At 30.6% G+C, this 17,471-nt stretch overlaps 1 protein-coding gene across 2 annotated transcripts in view; it reads right to left on the minus strand.

Annotated features, from left to right (window-relative positions):
• Window positions 1-14,505, minus strand: part of LOC100199093 (nucleolar and spindle-associated protein 1) — a 32,378-nt gene extending 17,873 nt beyond the window's left edge. Inside the window, exons 1-2 of one of the 2 annotated variants that reach the window (XM_065788165.1) lie at window positions 14,360-14,505; window positions 6,792-6,888 (exon numbers count right to left, since the gene is read on the minus strand). In XM_065788165.1, the coding sequence (XP_065644237.1) occupies window positions 6,792-6,878 (87 nt within the window). In that variant the 5' untranslated portion in view covers window positions 6,879-6,888; window positions 14,360-14,505. The remainder of the gene's footprint in view (window positions 1-6,791; window positions 6,889-14,359) is intronic. The other variant, XM_065788166.1, reaches the window with a different exon arrangement.
• Window positions 14,506-17,471: the final 2,966 nt, after the last annotated feature.

Raw genomic sequence — 17,471 nt, forward strand, 5'->3', positions numbered from 1 at the left:
TCATTTATTATTTATTACAGTTTCGAAATATTTTACAACTTTTTTTATATGTACAGAGCAGTTTTTATGTTGGTTTTTATATGTACAGAGCAGTTTTTATGTTGGTTTTTATATGTACAGAGCAGTTTTTATTATAAACTCTTTTCAATTCTTGCTAAACTATTAATAAGTGCTAAAAAGTAAAATTTTAAAAACTCAAGAAAGCACACTGATCTCTAGTTTCTACACTATCTTACAATAAGTCTTCTCTCTTTTATTAAATCATGTTTTTCCAACCACAATTATTTACTGCAAACAGTCATCACTATATTCTTGACACTCCTATATTGACAAATAACAACCCTCTAATTCTCAGACATGGTCTGAAAGCACATTGTAAATGTAGTGGAACTTGCTTTATATGCCAACCCTGAGTTACAAACATTGTTGTAATGTTGCATCTCTTTCTTTCTTTTACAAATACTATCATGGTTGCTGCTCAAATGAGCTATCATCCAAAGTTCGATCAACCAAAACTCATTCTTGTTTGGCTTGTCATTCAGCAAAGTCGCATTTTTTTACTGTATCTGTCCTTTAATGCTATAAAAATTTTTATTTATCTTTTTTTTTTCTTTGTCGCACATCAACAAAACTCAAAACTCCAATCCATCTTCATGTTTTTCTTATATACTTACATATATAGGTAATATTTATGTAAGTATATAAGTATACTTATATACTTACATATATATATTGTATACTTACAACTTTTTAAGTTATCAGTTAACCATTTATTTGTTTTTTAACCTTATCTTTTATTTTTTAGTAACTTATGTCTTAATAGTGGTTGCTTGCAAATTTGTAGGAAGTATATATATATATATATATATATATATATATATATATATATATATATATATATATATATATATATATATATATATATATATATATATATATATATATATATATATATATATATATATGTATATATATATATATATATATATATATATATATATATATATATATATATATATATATATATATATATATATATATATATTAGTAACAAATAACAACTGCCTTATAAATTAATAAATATATATGATATATCATGGCAGCATTTAATAAATAGTAAATGTATGCATAAATTTATAATATATAAAGTATTGTAAACTTTTTTAATGCCTTGGCTATTAACCCCTGCTGAACCTTATAATTTTGTCGGGGCCAGGTGTTGCATTCTTGCATTCGTTTATTTATATATAAATCACAACTATCTGAGCGATTTTCAACCTTCTGTTCTATTACATAAAATCGTATATAAATACAAAGTTATAATTCCCATGACAATTACAAAACTACAATAATCATTAAAATAATAACCATAAATGAATGCGCGATTTTCATCACGTTTATCTACGTGACTTTTACCATGTATACGTAATAATTTTTATTCACCAACTTTAATAGAACATGCCCTCTTGGTGTATTACCTCATAAGTCTAATCGTTGTGGGGCTCTTATTATTCGTCCGGAGCACGTTACCGTTTGTTCATTGCATTCTTGAGAATCATTTCGAACTTAAACGGCATCCTCGTTATATCTTCCTTTGCTGTTACCAACTTCATCTTTTAGTATATCAAGACCATCGTTAAATGAGTCATTAATATTATGAGAGTCTGGAATACGGCGACGCAAGTGTGAGATATGTTGTGGGAATACCCTATTTGCAGTTTCGACGTCGAACGACCAGGTATTTTGCTTCTGTACGATACCTGGTATCCAAGACTGATTACATTTTGTTTCTTGAGCTGGTTTTACCCAAACATTGTCACCTTCCTTGAATATGGTGTCTACTTCATATTTTTTGGCTTTCTTACCTGTATCGACACTGGAAATAAATGACATTGGTTTTTGCTTAAATTGCTGCGATGGACTTTTACTACAGTTTGATGATATCGCCTCATTGTACAGTAATACTGCCAGAGCGATTGAGCAACGTGAGCGGGCGACTGTTCTTTTAACTGTTCTGTGTATGCGTTCAACGATACCATTGCCCTGAGCTCGATAAGCTGCTCGATATTCTAAATCAACGTCCCATTCGTCAGCAAACCTTGTTAGCGTGTGTGAACAAAATTTATTGTCCATTAGAAGGCAAACTGGCGGCCCAAATAGAGAAAATATTTCTTCCAGCTTTCCAATAATTTCAGCCGCTGTTTTGGTTACCAGTTTACGCCACACTGTATACCGTGATGGGCCACAGTCAATCATTGATAAGTATAGTTTTGCACCTAAATGCGTTACATCGAGGGCAACCTGATTCCAATTCTGCTTTACACTCAACTGATCATGCTTCCATTTTACGGAATAAGGATCGATGGAGTTGCACTGGTTATAACTTGCAATTACTGCTGAAACCTCCTTACGTGATACATTCTGGTTGTTTCGTGAACAAAGTTGCAATTGACACTAAAATGATCAATTGAGTGAACTTTCCATATGTCTTTCTGTTGGATTAATCCGGTTGCTGTTCTGCACCATTTTTGAGAGATTCGTGAAAGTCGATTGGGCAGATTTAGTTCAGATGGAATCCATTGTACAATAATCTTAATATCTTTTGTTATTTCCTTTATCGTATTCAGCCGTCGTTGTACTAACAATTGAGAAATTCCCAGAGACTTTAAGTGATATTCTTCTTTTAAAACTGCGTTTAACCATCCCACGGTGTTCCTGCTATCGCTGTATACTGTGAGTTCTTTTATATCCCATTTACTGGCTAAATTTAACCCTCAAAGTATTGAATCTAGTTCACTTATATTAATATGGTGCGTATCACTCGTCGGTCATAGCCATGCTGCATCTTCAATAACTACTACTCCAATTAGAAGAATTACACCCAGTCCTATGGATGATGCATCACAGTAAAGCTCAGCTTTTCCATTCACTGGTACCAGCCATTTCCCACCAACCGAGTCCTCTTTTTCCAAACGGTGAAGCAACTCATTCATTTTTTCTTTGCAATCTTCAGAAACATACTCATTCCATGGAATATTTCCAGCTAAACGTTTGATGTATAAAGCTTGTAAACGCAAACTTCCTGCCACCGAATAATGTCCAATAAGTTTACCTAAATTGCTAAAAAGCTGTGCTCGTGTGACTGCATTTGAAGATTCGAATCGTACTACATTGTCCCGCTTCCATATCAGTTGCCCATTTTTGTTTCGTTCAACTCTCAAACCTAAAACACGTCCTTTTTCTAGGTTTACACTGCAACCCAAATTTCTCAAGATGTTTCGCTACATTTTTAGCTGTTTCTACACTTTCATCGACAAATATATCATCAATGTAATTATCACATGCTTTCTTCACAGTAGAATTCATATTGAGCATGTGACAAAGAATTGTAGTCATTATTGTTGATGCCAAAACACATTCTGGTGAAACAATACCGTTCCCCATTTATAATATGTTTGATATGGCCACAGTTTTTTGTCAATGTGAATTTGAAGGTAGGCTTTCTTAAGATCAAGAATTTTTGCACTTTCAATTTTCCTCCAACAACGCAGTTTCTCTTGACAAACGTTGGCATTTGCTGTGTGACAATTTACAAATTCGTTGAGAGCTCGGAAGTCTCCCACTGGGCGTATCCTTTTACCTTTATTTTCTTGCACAACACACATGAGCGGTATCAATACTTTAGGTGGTCCCAAAGCTTGCTCGTTATACAGCACAAGAATGCCAGAGTTGATCCATTCATTTATTTCTTTTTGGTAACTACGTTCATGCTCTTCGCTCATCTTGTATTCGCGGATCGTATTATTAATTGCAGGCTCTTTATTCCAGTTCCATGATGTGGTCCCCTTTTTTCCATCGAACTTTGCTGTAATGTTGCATCTCTTTTGTCGTAAAATCCTGATGTTTTATTTTGTTGTTTTTATTTCTCTTTGTTTATTTCTTTCTTTGTTTATTTCTTTCTCTTTGTTTATTTTGTTATTTTGTTCTTTTTGTTTATTTCGTTCTCTTTACTTCTTATATAATTTGCACCACATTTTGCCCTGTCACATGCTAACATTCGGACAGTACGGTTTTTATCACCATAGATTACGGCTCCGAATTTTTCAATAGCATCCATTCCAAAAATCAAATTAAACCCGAATGGTTTGTCCTTTACAATTAACGAATTAACCATCCTATATATTCCATCAATTTCCAATTTGATTACCATTTCACCTAGTACTTGCACAGTTCCTCCCAAAGTTGTGATGAATTTTTTACTTTTTGAAACAAGTCCACGTGTAGATTCAGCATGAACCAATGTAATTGAGCATCCAGAATCAATTAATGCTGTTCAGAACATTCCGTTTATTTTAACTTTTAATGATGGCAACGCTGTTTCAGGGAGAATACTAGATGCCATTATTTCCAAATTCTCCCTTTTCCTTTTAAACCTTGCAATCTTTTGATGCAGTCTTTGGCTCAATGATTGTGTGAACAGTTCTTGCATTTTGCCTCGCAGTCCGTGCATAATGTCCAAATGTCCCACAACTAAAACATGTTATTTTATTTGTTCCGGCAAAACCAGTTGTTTGGGGAAGTAGCGATGTTGCTGCAACCATCACAACCATCCAACTGTCTGGCTTCTTGAGTCACTCGTTCCAAAGTAACAGCAGCCTCAACAGCCTTTGCAAATGTAAATTCTTCAGGTTCCAGTAATAGCCGTTTGATCGTAGCTCCATTGTTAAAGCCAGTGATAAATTGGTCACGCATCCTGTCATCTCTATCCATAAATTTGCATCTTTCAGCAGCTCTTGCAATCCATCGTAAAAATTCCATCACACTCTCGTTACTTGCTTTTTTAATTGTTGCAAATTCAAAGCGTAGTATTAACAATGACTTTGGTTTAAAAAGCTTCATAATGTTCTCCTTGATCTCTTCGTAAGTCACTGAATCATCTTCTGGGCATGCCGGCAAGCATAGATCTTCTAATGCAGAATAAATCTGTGGTGGCAAACATGTTAATATTATCGTTTTTCTCTTCGCTTTGTCAATGTCCATTGCTGCAATATATGTTCGCAGTTGAGGGATAAACCGTTGAAGGTTGCCATCAAATACTGGTGGCATAATGGCCGAAATAGCTTGTTGCATTCGTTTATTTATATATTAATCACAACTATCTAGCGTTTTTCAACCTTCTGTTTTATTACATAAAATCGTATATAAATACAAAGTTATAATTCCCATGACAATTATAAAACTACAATAGTCATTAAAATAATAACCATAAATGAATGCGTGACTTTCATCATGTTTATCTACGTGACTTTAACCACGTATACATAATAATTTTTATTCACCAACTTTAATAGAACACCAGGTTTATAAAAAGTCTCATTTTTAGCCAGGAATGGGAGCCGGGACACCGGTCACGTACTAAGTGCACATACATCAACTGACTAAATAGGAAGAATACAGGAATGGAGAATGCAGGGACTGTATATACATTGACTGATACATACAGTATTTCCAAAAGCATAAGGTGGATTTGAACTTCAGTTACCTACCCTGTCAACTACCACAACTAAAGCAACTAGAAGTTTCACAAGTGGTTTCTCTACTTACTAGTCTTTTGAAATATATGTCAAAAGACTAGTAAGTTTATTAAAGTCTTTTGACAATTATGAAAACTTTTGTATAGAAATAATATTGGTTTTGTAAACTATAGACAGTGACAGAATGAAAACACTGGCAGCATTAAAACAAAAACTAACGCTATAAATTTTATCTGTAGTTTTTCCAATGTTACTATCTCTTTAATTTTTACATTGTTATCAACCAGTTGTAATAGGCATTTTGCACCATACCTGCAATTTATATGCTGATTGCCTTGATTGCCTAAAAATCTAATTTTGTTAAAAAACTGCACAAAACGTTATTGTTATTTGTTTCAAAAAATAGTTTTTGTATTAAAATAACATGTTAAAAAACAAAATAACAATAGGAATCAGCAAGAACGTTGCTATTTATTAATAAGGAATTGTCAACAACATTGCTTTCAAAATAGTTAATGTTACTTTTTTGCAGTAAGTAAATGAGTCGGAGTTAAAATTCACAAGCCACTGCAAGTCCCAAGCTGTTACAGAAGAGAGATCAGATTCAAGATTAGCTGTCTGTACTAAACGATCGAAAAGAGAAGACTTTTTATCAAAACAGGACTATAAAACAAATAGAGCCAAATAATTTAGATGTAAGATTGTTAAGAAGATTATTAATATAGATAAGAAACAATACAGGACCAAAGATAGAACATAAGTTAGTACCTTAGAAGTCACTGGAAATGAAGAAGAGTGTTAGCCTTCCTAGGCTGGAGACAACTTTTTTTGATGTTTGAGCTAAGCAACTTTGAAACATAAAGAAAACTCAATACTTAAGTATGTTCATATTTATGAGGAATGAGGACGCTATGCAAAAAATTGCTATGGTTGGAGACTGGGAACAACAAAAACCCCAAAATGTTAGCCCCCCCCCCCAGGCCCAAATAGGAGAGCCATTAGTCAAATTAACTTATTCATCAACGAACTTAAAATTTGATTTTATGATCTCTTGTTGTTTGGCTTTTCTGACCTTATAAAGTTAACAGCCCCCTCAATTTGAGGGGGGTGTAAACTTTATAAGGTCATAAAACTTTATAAAGTAATGGTATGTGAAAATTTTTAAATCACCTTTTAGACATTTTTACTTTAATTTTTTGCTTTGATAGGAAAGTATAAAAACTTGAAATAGTAAAAATAAAACAATCTATATTTTACCTTTTTATTTGCTTTTAAATTCAATTGCTTACAAAGTTTCTGCAGCTGCCTGTATGAAAACAACTCTAATTCTTCTTTGGTATACATATTTTCATAACTTGAAATAATAAATATATATTATCTAAAATTATCTAATATTATTATATAATATTATCTTATTAAAAAAGTAAAAAAAGAAAAGAGATTATTACAACTTTATAAAGAATATAACAAAAAATATTTGTGGGTATGATAAGATAAAAAAGCACATGCAGAAATAAATTGATTTTAAACTCATAACATAGATTAAACATGTCAGTTTTCAAGTTAGTAAAGGGAACAATAATACAGATTAATTGTCAGGGTTTGAAAACTCTTCATATTCATTTTTTATTATTTATATTGTAGATATAAATAATAAAAAATTATTATGTTACATTATAATCAAGTAGAGATTAATTTTGTTTTAATTTTAATTCCTGTTTTACAAGCTTTTTACAACAAGAATTTTTTGAATTAATTTTAATTAAAATTATACATTTGATATCAACAATGATTCTAATTTAGCTTTTGTAACGGGTGATGCGGAAATTATCGGACAAAATAAAAACGTCAATAACTTATTTATAAATAAAAAAACAAACTACTATTATATTTTTTTTAAATAAAGCATTTATCTTTTAATAAAAATATATTATTTTTTATATGAAAAACCACCACCATCTGCAATTGATCTCAATTTTGCTCTGACGCCTTTCATATGCGACTGTAAAAAGTTTAAATCAATTTCTTGTAGTTTTAGTTTAATGCGATCAATCAAAACTTGCTCTGTTGAAGCTTGTCAATCTCCCTCATAAACCTTCTGTGCCAAATGTCCCCCAAAATTTTCAATTGGTCGTGCTTGAGGCGAATTTGGGGGATTGGATTCTTTATCAACCTCATATAGACATATTGGTCCATCCAATTTAGACAATCTTTAGAATAATGAGAACTTGCTAAATCTGGCTAAAATAAATAGTTAAAGTCTCCATGATACTTGTGAATAAATGGAAAAAGTCGTTTTTCTAAACATTCATTAATATAGATTGATGAATTGATCGCTACAGCCTTGGAAATGCGAAACAATGGCTCGGACATACCACGGTCAGATATGGCTATCCACATTAATAATTTTTTTGGAAATTTCTCTTTTCCTATAAAACAAACACTTTCAGGGCATGTCTTTTTGTTGTTTGTGTAGTATCCAGAATTTCCAGGCATGTTGTCCCCTGCAAAACAAAAGTATTTTTCGTCATCGATGACTAGAAGCGATTTTGTGTTATAGAGTTGGTTAACTAGTTTCCTGCTTCTTTTCTTTGCCTTTATTTGTTGTTCTATAGTGTATTTTGGAGTCTTTTCACGTTTTCTATATTTAATATTCATTTTTTTTAACTGACGACCAATTGTCGATTGATTTACACTGAATTTAATACCTATTTTTCTCTGACTGACCCCTTTTTGATTGTTGACAAGTCTCGTTAATTCGGCTTTCTTTTCTCTAGTCCAGGATGTCGGACGACCAGAGTGCTTTCTATCAGAAAGCAATTGAACAGTTTCAAGTCTTTTTAGGTTATCATATATTGTACTTCGAGCAAATCCTTCCTTTTCAAAATGATTTACGATTTTTTTTTTAATATTAGGTTTATTTACAAAAAACATTTTTAGTTGCTTTCGAAAGATTCTCGTTCAGCTGCATTTAACCTCATTTTAAATAATTGTGTTTCAAATAATAAAGTTTATATTTTATAGAACATTTATGCCTACGTATAAAACCACAAAAACTAATTATTATGCTCAAATAATGAAATTAGGATTTGTCCGATAACTTCCGCATCACCCGTTATCCCATCAATGATATCTAGTGTTGAAACTATACAGGTTGAATGATATCTAGTGTTGAAACTATACATCATATAAACCCTAATCCTACTTTATGTTAACCATAGAATCTTGCTTAAAATATATCGAAGTTTTTGGTTTTTATTTCAAATTCACTTCTTGATAATTTTTTGTAACATCAAAACTTTTTTCACTCTAACTTATAATAGAGAACTACTTCTTTTATTCAACATCTAACACCTAACATCATATAAACTTTATATTTGCCACCTAACATCTTTTAAACTTTATATTTGCCACCTGACATTTTTTAAAAACAATTATCTGTCACTAAATATCATACTATTTAATGTTTAAAAAAAATGAAAATAAAAAGTCCTCTTTTCACTTTCTAAAATTTAAAACAGTTTGTTCAATGTTTTTTATAAGTATAAATAAATACAAAGTAATTGTTATTTTTATTATTGTTACTATGATCACAATTATTATTATATTGTCAGGTTATTCTGCTACTGGCAACATGTAACCCAATACAACCTGCTATGTCCTGCTTCTTTGCAGGATACATTTTTTAAGGCAAAGTCTAGGAGAAGCTAACTCCTTATAAGGCTTAAAACAACCCCTGCCTTGGGGCTCTTGGTTAAGTAAAGGCTAGAGATGGTGTCTCAATAAAAATACCCATCTTGGGCAGACATTAAATGAATCCGGCTACTGTCTTGTCTCACACCCCTTCTTTATCTATTAGGCTGGCTCAGATGTATTTATAATACATTTTTTCCAATTTAGGATGTTGAATGCTGAGTAACTATGTCAATCCATCCAGGCCATATCACCATATGTATCAAATTTTGCTGATTTTTATACAGTTGAGAGTATTAAGTAAAATAAGAATTCCTTGAAAATTTAAGCTTCTGGCTCTATGAAGATCCTGAAATATGATCATTTTACTTTTAACAGATCCTGGCCAAGCCCCTCTTGGCCCCTCAGAATTGCGACTTTAGTTTAAGGTTCCAAGTCACATAGTTTTAAAAATATTAGATCTTTTTACTTAAAATTTTGTACCTGGCTATTTTCAGGGGTGAAGAATCCAATAAAAAAATCAGCAATGTAAAAAAATATTATTAAGTTTTAATTATCAATTTAAATAAATTTAGGCAATTTTTTATACCTGATTTTGATGCTCAAGAAACCCATGTGGCCTTGTAAAAAAAAATTTACACATCATTCTATATTCAATAAACTTTCAGAAAACTTAAAGAATTTGACCTGCAATTTTATGGATTTCCATATATGGATAACGGGGCTTGGGCCCCACTTTTTTGTAAGGGAATCTTGCAATACATTTTTTACTACCTTTCAGACTAGCTGGAGCTGAAACTTTCGGCATTAGGGGAGGGGGCTGAGGCATGTGCCCCACTTGTTTGAACAGTCTTGAGATGGATTTTTCACTACCTTCCAGACAAGCTAGAGCTCTAAAAATTTCAGCATTTGTGTATTCCTGATGAACATGTGTTAAAATTGTTTCCAGGGCAGACAACCAGAGGGCCAAAGGGTTGAGACAGCAGGGGTCATGCCCCACTTATTTTCTCAAAATTAAAAAAAAAAATTATAACAAAGTTAAGATAACTTTGAAAACATTGTCTTCAAATTATTCTTTGATTTATACTTGTTCCATTCGGTTTTTGATCATTCTATAATCAATCATCTTTCTTATAATATATGAAAAAAGTTTGTGTTTTTCAGAATTCTGATTTGCAAGTACATGGATTAAAACAGTCATCCGTCTAAAATAATGATATTAAAAGAATTTTACATTCTATAATTTAAAACGTTTTAAATTGAAAAAAGATTATATACTTAATGCTAAAATGTTAACTGCAAGCTGTTTAATTTAAAAAAAATCCAACAGTAAAAAAAACATCCTGTCATTACATCAATTAAAAAAAAACAAAAAACTTTTTAAAATTATTATTTTAATTGATATTTGCTAATTTTAAAATGTTAAATGTTTTTTTGTTACTTTAATCAAGGTTAGTTTTACAGTACGAATGGATTCATGTGATTTTGGAAAACTGTTAAATGATACTTGTCATAAACTGATTTATTGTAGAAATATTGATTTAAAGAGATTTGATTGTTATAGAGAAGATGCCAGAGGAGAATTAATTTGGAGATCTGGAATAACAGATGATAAAATTGTAAAAATCTGCCTTCACCATGAAATTTTTTTGGGTACAAACTTTAAAAAGAAGCACACAAAATGTTGTAATTTATTGGACAAGCATAAATCAAAAAGAAAAGCAATCAAAGGTAAATAATTGTTGATAAAGAATCATTGTAAAATCTGTTTTGAATAATAAAATTTAAATCTACTAGTTTATAAAAGTTTGAAAATAAGCTGGTTTGGTTATGCATTGTATAATTAAAATAAGAACAAATAGTTTTCATGTTCATAGGTAATCACTAAAAACAAATTATTCTTTTCATTTCAGGTAGTCATGCAATAACATTAGACATGGCAAAACAATTGAGAATCAATTTTCCAAATGTTGTGCCTGGATATAAACTTTGTCGAAGCTGCTATGATACTATAATAAGTAAATTTAATGAACAAGATATTTGTAAATTTGAGCAATCTTTTTCAAGTGCAACTTCGGAAAAGAATTAGTCACGAGAGGCATTAAATGTTAGTCTTGAAATAATATGTGTATCCCCATAAAACTTCATGGCATTCCAAAGCATCAACAGTTATCTATTGCTAAAAGTAAAGTTAAAAAACATCAAAGTATGAAGATCATATTTCAAAAGTATACAATGTTAGCAAAGTAGAACTGAAACCAAACATTCCTCATACCTTATCTTTTGACGGTTACTGCGTTGATCTACACAAACTAACAGTAGAAAGATATATATATATATATATATATATATATATATATATATATATATATATATATATATATATATATATATATATATATACTACTGTGATCAAAAAGTAAGGTGAATTTTTAATTTAAACTTCCCGCCTTATTCGAATCGTCCAATCTTTTTTATTTTTAAGTTGGTAGGAATGTCATAAACATTTGCGCCAAATTAAACGTCAAACTCATAAATTTTTTTTTTTTAGTTTAATATTGTTTCTGAAGTACCAAAAGTGCATTCGGCGATTTTCACGATGTCTAATTTTGTTGAGCAAAGAAGTGCTATTAAATTTTGTTTGCGGAATGATATTTCTGCTGCTGAAACGTATCGAATGTTGCAAAAGGCCTTCGGTGAAGAGACTATGTCTCAAAAAAATGTTTACAAGTGGTACAAAGACTTCAAAGAAGGCCGAGAACGTGTTGATGACTTGGAACGCTCCGGACGTCGCCACATCAACAAAATCAAAGAATTGGTGCTTGCAAATCGTCGGTTAACCATTCGAGACCTTGTTGACATGGTTGGAATATTATTTGGGTCGATGCAAGCGATTTTGAAGGATCATTTGGGCCTCAGAAGACTCAAATCACGTTTGGTGCCGAAATTTCTCAATTTCTTTGAAAAAGAGCGTCGCGTTAAAACGTGTGAAGCAATGCTTTCTGACTATCAAGACCTCTACAAACAAATTATTACTGGCGATGAGACTTGGGTCTACGCATACGACCCTGAAACAACCGACCAATCGAGTGAATACTGTGAAAAAGGCGAGCCGAAACCGAAGCAACCACGTCAAAGTCGCTCAAAAATCAAGGTCATGTTGACTGTTTTCTTTGATTATTGTGGTGTCGTGCACTACGAATTCCTTCCAACTGGCCAAACTGTCAACAAGGAATATTATTTAAGCGTTATGCGACGTTTGCGTGAAGCTATTCGCAAATAGAGACCGGAATTATGGGCCATTAACTCTTGGATTTTGCACCACAATAATGCGCCTTCGCACACAGCACTGGTTCTTCGTGAGTTTTTTGCCAAAAACTCTACCCATGTTGCTCCACAACCACCGTATTCGCCCGACTTAGCACCATGTGACTTCTGGCTGTTCCCAAAGCTCAAGAGACCACTCCGGGGAAATCGTTTTGAGTCCATTGAAGAGATCCAACGTGAATCGGCATGCGCATTGAAGGCTATCCCTACCGAGGACTTTTCGGCATGCTTCGAAGACTGGAAAAAACGTTGGCAAAAGTGCATTGGGGCCAGGGGGGGGATTATTTTGAGAGGGGACGATACAGATTTGGAAGAATAAATAAAGATTTTTCATTTTATAAAAAAATTCACCTTACTTTTTGATCACAGTAGTATATATATATGGAGATTGAATAATTAGCGATAAATTACATCGCTAATTATTTTGAATTTAATCCAATATTTCTGTGCCATCTCAAATTAATTGCAAATGCATATAAAATTGAATATTTTTCAAATTAACGCAAAAACAGACTTAATTGACTAAAATCTTTTTTTAAATAGAGATTGCGTTTATTTTTATTATTTTTGTGTACATACATTGACTGAAATAGGTAAAAAATGTGAGGAATTTACATACATTGGCTGAAGTATGTAGACTATGCAAAGAGTGTACATACATTGACTGAAATAGATAGAATATGTGAGGAGTGTATATACATAGACTAAAATAGGTAGAACACCTGAGGAGTGTACATACATTGACTGAAATAAGTAGAACATGTGAGGAGTTTACATACATAGACAAAAATAGGTAAAACATGCTAATCTAGGAGTTGTATTTATATGCAGGGCTTGAAATAACGAACTATTTTGTTCAGAACACTTTATCTGATATAAACTTCGGTTTGGTGGACATGACCTCCAACAAATCCTAACAAAATAATTTATTTTAAGAAAAAGGGGTGCAAATCCATTGTTCATTCCTGACCACGCATATAATATTGTGTTTTTATAACTTGACCACGGCTGTTTGCATGTTGTAGACAACTTAAGCGTTAAAATGCCCTTAAAAAAAGAAAAAGAAAAGAACTTATTTTAAAAAAGAAAATATTAAAAAAAGAGAAAATGAAAAAAACATAATAAACTAAAACTCACAAAAAAAATGTAACTTAAACTTTTTATATTGCGATTTTAAAAACATAAAATAATTTTAAAAGTATTTTAAAGAGTTACAAATTTAAAAATATTTAAAATTTTGCGTTTAAATTTTTGCAAAAATAACTTTAAAAGGGGTTTTAAAAGCTAAAATATTTGTTAAATTTATTAAAACTGTTGAAGTTAAATAAATACCAAGATATTAGTTTAAACTTATACTAACCATTTGTAAAATTTTAAAATGATAAAAACCAAGCTGCTTAATTCAAAAAAATCTAACGATTTATTGTCTTTTAAAAAATAAATTTGCTCAAAAAAAAGTCGTACTATATTCACATAACTGTGAGCTCAACTTCATTTTCTGCTTTTGTATATAAAAAGTTCAAAAACTGAAGTTTAAATACTATACTAAATTTACTAATTATTTTGGAGTATCTAAAATTATTAAAATGCACACAAAGTATGGGTTGGACAAAATGATTGGTAGATGTTTTTTACCTGATCTCAAGTCATTTATACAATATAAGTTTATAAATTTAACAACCTTTAAAAAACAATATATACATTTTTATGTGATAAGTTTTATAGTAAATAAATAGTAAGAAATAATTTTAAATTTTTTTAACTAAATAAAAGTTTTTTTTTTTTTTTTTAAATTAAAAAATTACTTATTCACTGTAGGATTTTGTTTTCCATATGCTTCTTCTATACTCTCCAAAACTTTGGGGGATTTTTTTTATTCGTGCTATATTTTTACATTCATGATTCTTCACAAACATTTATCATTTATAATTCTTGTCAATGTAAATAAAAATAAGATATACAACTATGTATTGTTTATTTAATGATAGATCACATCAATAAATATATAAATAAACAAAACCATTAAATAATTTATTTCGATATAATTATGATCACAAAAATATTATAAATTATTTATATTACGCATAAAACTATTTTAATAAAACATTTTAATTTTATTTTAGGCAAACTTATTTTTTACTTTAAAAGTGATTAACAAAAAAATGTATTTATACAAGAAATTTTATATACTTCAGCACTTTCAGCCCTAAATGTTTTTTTAATGTTTCTCAATTACAACCCTTTATAGAGATGCAGTTTATACTTGTTTAACTTACTAATAAGATAACTATAAGAAATTAAATAAATTTGGTTTTACAAAAAAAGTCAGTAAATTTATTATCTTAGTCTTAGTAAAAACAGTCTTGGGGTATTCTAGGAAAAAAATTTTGACTGTGCCAACACCTGCCATAAATATTGTTGTATGTACAGAGCTGGCTTGTGAGCATTCCTTAATGTGTGAAAAAAAACATCTGCCACCCTAATTCTTAATTAACCTTTAAAAAATGCCAAAAGACAATTGGCTTGAATGAATGAAGCTTTTATCCTCATTATGATAATTGGGCAAAAGTTGCCCTAACAGCAGTTTAAGCTTTATACTTTAATATTAAAAATATCAACTATTTAAAATGGTGTATTTAAGTAAGGTGAGTAGGGTATAATATCCACACAAAAAAACGGAAGCAAAATTATAAGAACACCACTTCAATTCTCGATAAAGAAACAGTCACTCAAATTTTTATTTCAAATTGAAAAAAACAAATTAAAGTTATATTAACTTCTGGCATTTATCATTAAATTCATCAACTTCTGGTATTTATCAATAAATTCATTAACTCTGGTATTTATCTTTAAATTCATGCACAACTGATTATTCTTTTATACATAAAAAGAATAAAAATGTAATTGAATTTTCAAATTTGAAAGAAAAGTTTTGAACATTCGAAACTTTATAGAAACCTAAACTAAACAATATTTAAACAACTTAGTTAATTTGCTCTCAATAAAATAATCAAAAGTCTATTTAGTTTTTCTTGACTGGTGTTTGATTGTAATAGTTTTTGATCAACTTTAGTTTGGAAAAAGATCTTTCACCTTGACAGACAGTCACTGGAGCCATTAGCAAGATTTTTAATGTGACACAAGTATTGGAGAATATTTCATCAAGATCATGTTAAATGTCATCAAGATCATGATAAATGTTAGAATATTTTATGGATTTCTTTTATCAGTTTTTTGTGACAACTAACAAAGTTCAGTCATCAATTCTTCACCAGAAATATCCTTGTCATTTTTGTCTGTTAAAACTTTTTTCAACAAATTACAATTATTTCTCAATATATTTCCACTGTTGTTTGAAATATTCGGAATTTCAAATAAGAACTGAAACGTAGACGTTGTTCAAAAGTGTTCAAAATGCTTTTATTCATATATTTAATAGCATGACTGAAGCACTTCCTGACTCTTCTAGTTTAGAAACTGATACATTCAAATGTTAAATCCAAAGTTGTTACCAAAACTTGTACTGTGGTAACATACTTATCAAATTAAGTCTAATCGTAACTGGATTAAAAAAATCTAACAGCAGATTTTAATGCTTCTATGAAAACTTTGACATTTGATGAACTTAAACTTTGTTTGTGTAGTTTATTTAGTTAAATACATTATGTGAAATAACAATTCCACAAATGAATTCCAAAGTATTCATTTTAGCAGCAATAGATTCAGCAATAGATACTTTGGTGGTTCCATTACTATCACTTTTAGCAACTTCATGCAGCGTTTTATAAATTTGTTTCATTTAATTTGATTATTTTCAGAGCTATGATGTGACTCTTTCATCTTGAACCACTTAAAGATTCAACTGTTAGTGATGGGCAGTTTTTAAAAATATAATCTAACATTTTGTGGAAGTAGAAAAAATGTTGTAAAGGCTCTGAATAATTCCAAAAAGTGTCACAATTTCTGATCCAGCCTCTACAAAATCAACAATAAGATTAATTGAATGTGCCGTACAAGAGAAAAAAAGGCTTGCTTATTTCTATTTAAAATTTTCTTTGTAAGCCCTTGTTTTTGTCTCTCATATTTTCACCATTGTCCTGTCCTCTCATATCTTAAAATGTCTGACCTCTTATATCTTAAAGTGGATGTTTATTTTCATTCAATAAAACCACAATTTTTGCTCCAACCCATGACTTGTAAAATTAAACTTTATTTATACACATTTTTAAATTTATAACGTATATTACATCAGAAAAGTCAGGAATTTCAAAAATTTACGAACATGGTTTTCAACAAAAATAAAATTTAAACTCTTTTGAATGTCAACCACCACTGGGTTGTTACATTTCTATGACTAGATATTGTATGATAAGAGTTAACTCTTCCTGATTGATGACTCGCATCTGGTATGCAATTCGCAATAATGGAATAATATTTGGCTTTCCGCATTTTTTCCCCCTCCCAGTAGTTTGAGCCACTGACTAATCAATTTCTTCTTGGATATTTTTGCTTAATGTGTTTTGTTTGGATTTTCCCATGCATAGGAAAAATGATATTCCATAATTGGGTCAACTTCTGCCATAACTTCTGCCATAAGTTCAACGATTCTCAGAAAATTGTTTTCTTCATACAGTTTACCAGATCCTCTAAATGTTGTGTTTTGTGATGCCATCATACTGATTATGGAAATTATCCCTTTTATAACATCATCCTAACAATCAATATCATTCTGAAGTTCCTTTTATGTTAAAGAATCGACAGCTTTTGAACTTCAAAGTCTTTTTTTCAATTCGATCCATATGCCAAAGCTTTCAATATGATTAACACTTGCTTAATGCCTTGTTAAGCTTTGTGATAAATGTTTCCAGTCAGCAGATCCTGTTCTCGCAAGGGAAATATCTGTATTGTTATATAGTT

The sequence above is a fragment of the Hydra vulgaris genome, chromosome 01 (assembly GCF_038396675.1).
Source record: "Hydra vulgaris chromosome 01, alternate assembly HydraT2T_AEP".
NCBI lineage: Eukaryota > Metazoa > Cnidaria > Hydrozoa > Anthoathecata > Hydridae > Hydra > Hydra vulgaris.